Source organism: Panthera onca, chromosome B3, assembly GCF_046562875.1.
Source record: "Panthera onca isolate mPanOnc1 chromosome B3, mPanOnc1 haplotype 2, whole genome shotgun sequence".
In the NCBI taxonomy this organism is placed as follows: Eukaryota; Metazoa; Chordata; class Mammalia; order Carnivora; family Felidae; genus Panthera; species Panthera onca.
In genome coordinates this window covers 110,334,789-110,345,445 of record NC_138344.1, presented here as the reverse complement: position 1 = coordinate 110,345,445, position 10,657 = coordinate 110,334,789, and the positions used below count along the sequence as shown (strand labels likewise).

The 10,657-nt window shown below is 59.5% G+C and overlaps 1 protein-coding gene across 10 annotated transcripts in view; it reads right to left on the bottom strand.

The window, feature by feature from the left end:
• Nucleotides 1-4,273: 4,273 nt before the first annotated feature.
• The window catches only part of PLEKHG3 (pleckstrin homology and RhoGEF domain containing G3), a 42,676-nt gene continuing 36,292 nt past the window's right edge, over nt 4,274-10,657 (bottom strand). For 3 of the 10 annotated variants that reach the window (XM_078448148.2, XM_078448149.2, XM_078448146.2), the window contains 5 exons: nt 10,292-10,314; nt 9,416-9,808; nt 8,804-8,917; nt 6,126-7,527; nt 4,274-5,651 (listed from right to left, as the gene is read on the bottom strand). In XM_078448148.2, the coding sequence (XP_078304274.2) occupies nt 4,912-5,651; nt 6,126-7,527; nt 8,804-8,917; nt 9,416-9,808; nt 10,292-10,314 (2,672 nt within the window). In that variant the 3' untranslated portion in view covers nt 4,274-4,911. The remainder of the gene's footprint in view (nt 5,652-6,125; nt 7,528-8,803; nt 8,918-9,415; nt 9,809-10,291; nt 10,315-10,657) is intronic. The other 7 variants (XM_078448144.2, XM_060620051.3, XM_078448150.2 and 4 more) reach the window with 4 other exon arrangements.

Here is a 10,657-nt window from a genome sequence, read left to right as displayed (position 1 = left end):
GCCCACCGCCCGGGCCACCCGCTGCCTGCGCCTGCCTGCGCCTGTGATCCGGTGGCCTGGGCCCGCTGTGCCGCGATCCCTGCCTCCGCCCTCCGGCTGACGCCTGCCTCCGCCTTCGTGCAGTCCCGGTCCGGGGGGAAGGCCAGGGACCCCTGTGGCAGGAAATGGTTTCCCAGGCACAGGCCTTCCTCTCCCACACCCCTCCTCCAGTATGAGGGCCCTCCAACCCCCAAGCCCCATAAAAGCTGGAAAAGAGAGAAGAGGTTCCTCAGACGCTGCCCACTCCCAAAGCAGATCTTGCTTGGGGCCACCTCCCCTTTGGTCACAGCCAGGGAAAGAGAAGAGGACACTGGAAACGCCTGACCTGCCCCTTAGGGGCATGAGGAAGGAGCTTCAGGTAACCACACAGGGCTCTAGCTCTAGGCAAGGGGCCCCTGGGGACCCAGAGGACACAATGGGCCTCCTCCCCACTGGGCTTCCTCAGAACTGGGACTCTCACTTCAAGGGCCACCTGATCCCTTCCCCCTTCTTTCTCTCACCAAAACAAACAAAAAAAAGGTGCAGTCCAAGGTTGGTGGGTCTTATATGCAAGGGCCTCAGGCCGCCTCCGGTGCCCTCTGCTACCACCACAGGTGGTAAAAGGGAGGTAAAAGCTCTCAAGCTGGTCTTCTTAAAACAACAGAGCAGCGTAAGGCTCAGAGGTGAAGGAGACAGACAGACCTGGACACTGCCCAGGGCTCTGCCTCTCCACCCTAGGACCCTCCCCACCTCCCCACCAAACCAGCACAGTACGATTCAGCCCCAGGGCCCCTCAGGGAGACAGTACAGATTCCTAGATACAAGAAAGATGCCCCAGCACCTACAGCAAAGCAGCCCAAAGCCAAATGCCCAGTGTGTCCTGTCTGCAGCTGGTACCATCTGAGGGTGCTGGCTGGACGGACAGCAAAGTTCATGACCTGTCACTCTGGGGTGGCAAAAGAAACCATACCTGGGTATTACCTCCCATATAACACAACCCCTGGACAGCTGGGACAAATGCCGGGTTTGGGCCCTGAAGGTATGGCACCCCTTGCTCCACTTCTCCTGAAGGTCCTGGCCTTGGGTCGTGGGAAAGTCACATGGGTGCAGAGGTCACCCAACGTCCAACACCCCTCCCCCCTTCCCAAAGCATAGCCTAAAGGAGGCCTGCAACAACCTATTTGCCCAGGGATAGCCTTCCCCATGCTGTTAAGGCCAGACTTCTGGAGGGAAGAGGGCACTCGTTCCAACAAGGATCTCCTCCAGCACCCTGAAAGCAATACAGTGCCAGCCCAGCATCCGGACTGGGGTTAGGTCCAAAAGAGGGGTCATGCTGGGGGCAGCAGGTGTTACCCCTGAAGAGACCATAAAAGTCCCAGGGGCTGCTGTTCCATTACCTTCCCCATGAGGAGGCTCAGACACACCCAGATGATTCCTCTGGATGTGGGTGAGGCCCACGTAGCAACTCCAAGGGTAGGCATCCAGAGTCACTGGGCCTTCCCAGGAGCCCCTAGTGCAGGCACAGCTTAGAGATCAATGCCACCCTGCCAAGGGGAAGCTAACTTCAGCAGACAAGAACAGGAGGGAAGTTCTCCAATAGAGCCCAGCACCCCCAGATCAGGTGGCCCCACCTTTAGAGCCAGGGTCTTCACTTGGCCTCTCTGCATCTAATCCTGCATCCCTCTTTGCATCTACAGGAAAGCTAGTATATACCATTCACCAGCCTCTTTCTCCATCTGGGGAAACCAAGGCAGGAGGCAGTGAGGTGACCATACTCAACTGGTGATGAAGAAGGCCTCTAGTGCATCTGAGGGCATGTCCTGCTCCAAGGCAGATAGTGGCAAGAATCTTCCTCCTCTCCCTGGGCCAATCTTTAGGGAGACCAAGGACCACCCTGTCCCCTCCATGTGTGCCAAAGCTGCAACTGAGGTGAGACATTTCCGGCAAGTGACTCCATAGTCCAAAGAATGGAAGGATCCCAAAGGAAGAGGTAGGATTTCACCACCCCGGGTCCCCCAGACTGGCAGCCAGCTGCATGTGGCCCATCTATTGCCAGCTCCCCACACATCCGTCTCCCATCACGCAAGCCCCGAGGCACTCAACCAACAGGACTGAGCCTACAGGAGCCCAGCTTTGGGAGACTGTGCCACTTGGGGCTAAGCTCCTGGTGCCCTGGCAAGGTTTCTTTTTCCCCTCCTTCCGTTTTCTACTTTGCAGTCTTTTAACGGTATTCCCAAACTAGGTTGACACAGCTCCCGTCCACACCAGCATAACAGGCTTCCTCCCCAGGGCAGCTTACACGAAGCTCCTTCTGGGCATGGTCAGGCAGTCCTCCTTCCCTCTCTCTTTCCCCTTCACCCCCTGCCTGAACTGATTGGCTGAGGCGGGTATGGAGGGTCCTCAGGCGTCCCCCCGGCCCCCACAACTAGCACCAGTAACAGGAAGCTTGTGGAAGGCCCAGCGTCCCCACCACACCATTTCTCTTTCCTGCCTATTGGAGGGCAACCAGGGTCCCCGGGGTTGGTCCTGGATCTCTCTCCCCTCCCTTTAGTGGGAGCAGACAGGGATCCAGGACCATATGACTTGGTCCTTTGGACAAGCAAGCTCAGGGAGGACACAAGGGAGGAGGAGGCAGCTACACACGACTGCAGCCCTGTTGGGCACAGACCACGCGATCTGGGGCTGGCCCTGGGGCCAGCGGGGCCTTGTCCTCCACCTGCTCAAATGTGCTTCCACCAACCAGAGAAAACCCATTTACTAGTTTTTCTAATAAATCAATAATGCTCCATCTTTCTCACTGATTTGACTGGTTTTGTTTCCCTCTGAACTGGACCAAGGAGGGGTAGTTGAGCAAGGGGGTATCACCATGGAGACAAAGGGACAGATTCTCTGGATTGTCCCTGGAAAAGCCTAGGCCACCACCCAGGAGCTGTGCCTTGCCTGAGACCGAGAGCACTTGCTCATTCATGCGTTCAGCAAGCCTTTCCCCCACAGAGCTCTGGACAGAGATCTTGGCCCTCACTTGGCCTGCGATTCATCTCCAGAGGGGCGATTTCATTTGGTCATTTGGTCATTTGGTCTGGGGTGGGGGTGGGGGGCGAAACAGGCATCGCCATTTTCAAAAGGCCCCACTGACCATTCTCATTGGTAGTGAGAACCAGTGAGCTGGTTCAGGGCTCACCATCACGCCTAGATGGTTACGGATCACCTGGGGAAGGTGTTCACTGCAACTTCCCAGACCCTACCCCCTGAAAAGTCTGAGGGAGTCTGACAAGCTGTACATCATCCATTTCCTTCGATTTGTAGATAAGGAAAAAGCAAGAGTTTCAGGTGACCCGGCTAGTTAATGGCAAGAGGTTGGGACCAGAACCTGGGCATCCTCTCACTCCAGTAAATTTATAGCTACTGAGCGTCATACCCCAACACATGCCTCTATCCTCAGCAACTGTGGAAACCGCATAACATTCAAGACAATGGGTAGAACACAGGCTAGCCCTGTCTGCTGCTGCTTCGGAGAGGCCTCCCCTCTTCCCTTGGCCTCTTTAGACTCTGCACACCTGCCTTCAGGCCGAGTCTGTCCTCTGAGATCAGAAGCTCACGAAGCCCTGACCCACAAGACCTGTGGGAACACACGCCTGCAGGAACAGGGCCAAACAAGGCTGGTGCGCCACAGAGAAAGGGCAGAAAGAAAGCCCAATTAGAAACAGGCAGGCATTCCTAGCCCTTTCAAGAAAAGACCCTTTGAGAACGGGATGAAAACTGAGGTTCCATCCCAGAAAAAATGCACTTGCTCTCTTTACACAATATTGCAGGCCACCTCAAGACATGTCTAGGCTCCAAGTTTAGAATACTTGCCTTTTAGGATGTCTCTTGGGAACTAGAGAGGGAGAGAAAAGGGCACCAGACGTTGGAAACTTCCGCCTGTTAGAAAAACGTTCCATTCATTTCCCCCACCTTGTTTAGTTGAACTTTGGTCCTTGAGGAAGCTAAAACCTGGCCTGGTCCCTCCACCCCCATCTCCCGCCACCGACAGGATGCCAGGCTGGGGTAGACAGAAAACAAGTTCCCTCCTGCACACGCTGCTGCCCCAGCCTCCCCGGCGAGCACCCTGGTGCCTTATGCTTTGTGAGCACAGATGACGAATGAGTGACTGTGACAGCAACAACCCCCGCAGCCCGCCTCCCTAAGACATCCCTGGCCTTGATCAACCGTCCCCACCCCAGTGAGGCCCAGTGAGGAGCCACACACAGGCCGGTTGGTCAGCAGTGGTTATTGAACCATTGGCAAATAATGAAATGTATATACATTAGTGACAACCACAGGATCAGCAAGACAACCTACAAAAGTACCCGAACTGAGCGCGTTACACTCTTCACGGGAGAGGAATCCACAACAAAAGAACACACACAAACTCTCACCTGCACACACAAATATACCGCGGGATGGGAAGCAATAAATTATGGGCCTGGTTCCTGCCTGGATCCTAAGGAAAGACACAAAGAGGAAAGCCTCCCCAGGCCACCTCCCCACGACTCCTCCAGGTGGGCGCCTCAGCCCGGCAGTGGTCAGCCCAACACTGGAGGCCTGAGCACGACTTGCTCTCCCTGGGAAGAGAAGAGCTTAAATATTCAGCTTCTCACCGAAGAACTATATACAAGGGAAGTGGTCACACTGGCCTCGGTGGGAAGAAAGGCTCAACTGGGCCTGTGGAAAGTCGCCCCGAGCCCAGAGGTGCGCCAGCCGGTTCCCGGTGAAGACACTTGCCGGGTACACCAGAGCATTCTTCCAGGGGCCCTTGTGAGCAGGGTGAGCCAGGCCTGAGGGCAAGCCTGCCGTGGTCCCTCTCCGTCCCCCCCGCAGCCACATGGCTCCTCCCTCTCCTTGGACTCAGAGTCACCCTACGGAGTTCAAGGCCTGGAATTTCTCCCTCAGGTTTCTCACTCTGCCCTGCTGGCCTGGGTCCACTGGGTCCCTGGGACCCTCTTCCTTTGGCCAATACTCCGGACTCCTGGAAATCCCAGACTCCTGGAAATCCAGGCCCTGTCCCACCGCGGCTGCTGGTGAGCTTGGTCTCTGCCCACTGCCCTCCTCCAGCCCCGCAGCGGGGCAGGGCAGAGGCCCCTTCTCCATGACGATCACCCGCCCGTTGTTCTCCAGGGTGAGGTCCGCGGTGACATACAGGGCTTCCTCTCCGACCGGCCTGCTTTGGGGCAATCCCCCAGGGGGCTGGGGCTGGGGCTGGGTGGCCTCTGGGTCTGCCCGGCCCCTCTTGGCGCCCACGCTGCAGCAGCGGCCCACCTTGCCCGCCAGAGGGGGCTCCACCATGTTCTCCGGCACCGAGCGGCTCCGGTTGACAGGCTGGCCACGGGGCCGGCCGCCCTCGGCCTGGAATGCCTCGTCGTGGGAGGTGTACTTGGAGCAGAGCTCTCGGACGTCAGGCCAGTTGAAGGTCTCAGTGTCGAAGGGGCTGAGGGGGCTTCGAGAGGAGGGCCGGACCCCAGGCGAGGTGGTCCTCGGGCTGGCAGCGGTGGGGCTGAAGGAGCAATGCCGAGGAGAGCAGGGCTTGGGCGGGCTATGCTCCGGGGCCACCGTCTGCTCATCGTTGAGGAGGGACAGCACCGGCTTTCTCTTACCTGTGGGGAGAGAGTGAGCTGACTGACCCACTGCGCGGGAGGGGAGAGGGCAAGTGAGGACTCAGAACTGCCTTCTGCTCCCACTCCAGGCAAGGCTGCTTACTGGGGTTTGGGTTGTGATGGCAGAGAAGTCACATTCACCATCCACGGCCCCTTTATCGGAGGGCAATGGGAAGAATGAGGAAAAGGCAGCTGGACGTGGGGTCAGGAGTCACAGGAAAAGACGAGAGCTTCCTCCCCTGGAAGAGCGGGCCCATGGCCACGTTTCCCCCAGGTCTCTGCTCCACAGGAAGGGCCGGGGGAGGGCGGTGAGGGTGTTACAGCAGGGCCACGCACCGCCCTGCGTGTGGAGTCCAGCCCTCTCTTTGGTCACGGTTCTACAGGGTCACCTTCCTCCAGGAGCCAACCTGCTCCTCAAAAGCTCTTCCACCCCAGACTTGCGGGAAGGGCCCACCCCCCACCCCCTCATTGTACCTTTGCCACCCGAGGGCGCTCCAGCCTCCTCCGGCAGGCAGGGAATGGTGGGAGCCGCCTTTCCCCACTGGAGTGGTGGCCTGGCTGGCACAGATTTGCTCTTGATCCGCAGGCTGTACTGGCGGGCCAGCTGGTAGACCTTGTTCTTGACTCGCTCGCTCACGCGGCCATCCATCACGTGGGAGAGCTGGACGATGCGCGGGTGCAGTGGAGCCACCAGCTCCCCCTGGACGTCGCCACTCAGCTCCTTCACGAGCTCCTTCAGCTCCCGGGCCAGGTGGGCCGGGCTGGGCCGCTCCGTGGGGGAGGCACTCTCAGGGGAGGCAGCGGCCGACTCCTCAGTGATGGCCCCCAGTTCGTGTTCCTCCAGGATGAAGAGCGGTTCGTGCAGGTCAAAACCATTGGCCTGGCCTTGGCCAGGTCCCTTGTGAGAGCTCTCCCCGGGAGACTCCATTCCCTCCCAGATCTTTACAATTTCTGAAGACGGCCTGAACTCAGCATCTGTGATAGGAGCCGGCTCCCCAGCGCTCGCCTGGCCGGGGCCTGGGAGGTCAAACATAGCCCACGAAGCCGGCCGGGAGCCCACCTGCCTCCTGTGCCCCAGCGGAGCCGTGGGCTCTGGGTCCGGCCTGGGAAGGCTGTTGAATCTGGAAACGGAGTTCCTCACCAGCCCTTTGGGGATGTAGGAGAGGCTCTCTCGGCGCCGGATGCTAAAGCCCGCGTCATGGTGCTCCGCGTTCTCATAGTAGCTCTTGATCTTGTCCAGCAACAGCCGGTCTCGGGTGGAGAGTGCCGATTCCTTCTTCTTACAGGAAGACCTGTCGGGCTCTGCAGGGCAGCCTGGACTCGGGGGCTCCGTCCCGTTGACCGAAGGGCTGCTCTCCGTGGCCACGCCCACACCACTGTCCACCTCTGGGGGCGGCTGCGAGCCGAGGGCGTCGGTGGTGCTGCCACGCCGGGCCGAGCCCTTCTCGCTGCCCTCTAGGCTGAGCACGCTGCTGCTCCGGCTTGTCAGCCTCGGGCTCCCAAAGCCGCTGGCCTTGCCATCCTCCAGGGCCAGGCTGCTCCGCCGAGAGAAGCTGCTGACGAAGCGCTCGGCAATGATGCTGGCCTGGTCCAGCACAGAGGGCGGCAGGAGGCTCTCGGGCTCCTGCGTGGCACCCACGTCCTCCTCCTCCTCCTCCTCCTCACTGCTCAGAGTCTTAAGGTCCTCGGTGCTCTCAGCCACCACAAAGTCCACCATGTCACCCGGGGGGGCCATCCCCAGCAGCTCCTGGTGGGCATCAAGCTGTGTTTCCAGGACTTCTGGAGACTCCATGTCTGAGGGCACCTCCTCGATGCTGGCACCTTCCACAGCAGCAAATACTTCCTGCTCTGTCTCAGGCTCAGGGTCTGGCTCAACCTGGGATAACAGAACTCATGTGAGCCAAAACCCTCCCTCATGAGATCCAAAGGATAAGCGGACAGCACAACCTGCTCTCTCGGTTCAGTGAGAGGGCATGCAGTTTAGGACCAAAGGCAATGAGAATGAGTACAACTCAAGAGTGGGGAAACAGGTCCTTAGAGAGAAGAATGTGGTGATGACCCCTGGCCATCATGCAGCGAGGGGGCTTGGGTCGTAAAACCCAAGGACAATTCTAAGAACACATATTGGGTGGTGTTGGCACCTCTCAGTGGCAGCCTGCCTGGGAACCAGAGGGACAAGGTGGGAGCATACAACACAGGGTATGCCTGATGGAGAGGCAGCTCCCTAAGGCCCTAGAGGCCACATGGGGGTTGTTCTGGGTTCAGACCCACCTTCCCTGAGGGGTAAGGACCTCCTGTGTGGATGAGGGTCCACAGTGCAACAGGACCCCATGCTAGAGTCCTGTCAGAGGGTGAAGACCGGCATCTGGCTCCTACCAGCCAGCCTCTGGCCCTATGCACAACTCTGCAGATGCCCAGCAGACAGGCAAGGAAGGAAGCAAATTCAAGAACTTCCTCCTGACCACCTTGAAGGTGATCTGAACCACGAAACCAGCCAGTACAGGCAGCCTTCCACAGGGACCTTCGGGAAAAAGAGCAAACATGCTACATTCTAAGGAATCAGACCCGATTCCAATGGTTCTAGTCCCAAGTCTGCAAAGCAGGACCCATGGTTTAGGCCTGCGTGCCAGGAAGTGGAAGGGGGGCTTCTGAGTCACAGGTTCTGACCTCAGCTCTGCCCCTCAGCAGCTGCCTGATGTCAGACAAGTCACTCAACTTCTCTCAGCCTCTTTCTACCTGAGCTGTTGCAGGCAACAGAAGGAAGAAAGAAAACATCGGACAAGCAGGAAGTGCCCAGATGTCAATACCCAGGTGGGCACAGGTGTGACTTAAATGTCTGGCATGCTGGCGGGGGCAGGGCCTTACGCCCTATACCAGGAGGCCTGGCTGAAGGGACCTAAAATCTGGTCACTTCCACGAATATGGCCCTTGACGAGAGTCTGCACCTGCCCAAAGAAAGGAGCTGCCCGCTCACACTACCACATGCTCACAGGCCAGACAGGCTTCCTAAAGGGGCAAAGAGTCCTGGGGTGTGGAGGAGGGGATCTGTCCCCACGGGCCCAACAGGAGAGCCCGTGCCTGGAAGCCCCACCTGCAGACCAGGTGCTCCGGGCACTCCCGCACCGTCCCCCTTCTGCCTGCCGGCCACTCACCTCTGGCAGCGAAGAGGTGGACTCAAAGCTCATGCGCTTCTCAGCACTAGTGGGAGACCGGCCGCCGGGCCTTCTGCGGCTCTTGGGGCCTTCAGACTCCCTACGCCCCTTCTCCTGCAGGAAGCAGAGGGCCATCATCAGCTCCTGGGACAGCTGGGAGCTCGTCCCTTCTGCAGCCCAACGTGGGCAGAACCTTCTGAGCCCCCAAGGCGGCTGGGCTGTACCGAGAGCCAGCCTGGGACCTGAGCCATTCCACAGTCAACCTGAACTGCAAGGTCTGGGGATGCAGAAATCCCTGCCAGGTGCGCAGCCTCAGGAAAGTCCAACCCGCCTGCCCCTTCCAGCCCCGCTGTGTGCTGGCTTCTCCCCCTTCCCCACCGCCCCCATCCCATTAGTCATGCTCACTGGGGAGTAAGCTAGTTCACGCCCAGTACTGGAACAGCACATGCCAGGGGCTCACCGGGGCGTGACAGCAGGCGAGGGGTTAGGTGCTGATGGCAGGAATGAAGGAACAGGACGGAGGGGTGGGAGGGCAGGGGAGAGAACTCCCGGATGGGCATGCACTCGCCAGGGAACATGCAAGGAGGAGGGGAGATCAAAGAGACACCTCACCATAGCGCCCCGGGAGAAAAGTAAAGCGTTGGCCCGATAGTGCCAGCAGTGGAGGGCGGCCAGCAGGGAGCTGGCAAAGTCGGCTACCTGCTCCGCCACTGCCAGGCTCTCCTCCTCCTCCTCCTCCTCCTCCTCCTCCTCCTCCGAGCCTTGGGGCTCCAGCCTGGCCCCCTTCTCGCTGCCTTCATGCCCTGCCAAGTCTTCCAGAGACACCTGAAAGGCCTGCTCCTCCTCCTCCTCCTCCTCCTCCTCCACCACCTCCTCCTCCTCCTCTTCCTCCTCCTCCTCCTCCTCCTCCTGCTCCTCCCGGGCAGCCCCTTCAGCCTCTGGCTGTATGCCCTGAGCACGAGGAGGCCGCCCAAAGTCCAGGAGAGCGCCGGCACTGCCTGCATGCTGTTCAGAGCACAAGACCCCCTCGTGACCAGCCTCTGGGCAAGCCCCCTCCTCCTGCCAGCGGCTGGGGGTGGGGAGGCTTTACCCAGAGAAAGCCACACTTAAACACCCAACCCCTGGTGTCCACCAGGGCCCAGTGAGGGTGGGGGTGGGGTTCCTCAAGGTGGAAGGCTGGGACCTGGAGCCTGGTCAGGAACTCAAGACCCAGCGAGGTCTGCCTGCCCCAGAGAGAGAAAATGGAGAAGATCCAGGCTGGGCCACCACCAGGGTACCATTCCAGGAAAAGGGTACAGAAGGGTCCCCAGGGCAAGGGCCATGGCTTATTCGTCTCTGTGACTCTCAAGACAGAGGCCAGCACACAGGAGGTGCTCGATAGGTATTTATGGAATGCATGAAGACAGTGAGAGCTGAAGGGGCGGGGGCGCTGACCCGGCAGCCCCACCCCCCTCCGTCAGGCCAGTCCTCTCTGCCCATCGGCCTTACCTTCATTCCCGCTGTTCCGCCTGCTGCCACCACAGGGTCCCAGCACGCAGGCAAGGGGGAGGGGAGAAGAGATGGGTAAGCAGGAGGAAGAGCCTCTTTACAGAAGCCAGGAGCCCCCTGGGGAAGGGCTCCCACTCCCAGAACCCTCACCCGGTCTCCTGGGCTTTCAAAGGAATGACTGACAGAGCAGAGGCCCTGGGAGATGCAGAGCGGCACAGGCCTGTGTGTGTCACTCTCTCCTGCTGTTCCCCGAGGACAGGGTGCAAGGAGTGTGTGAGGAGGGAGGACTCAAGCCCCCTCCCCAGACAGCAAGGGATGAGGCCCACCTCCAGGGAGGAAGGAGGAAGGGAGGCAGCGTCCCCTCTA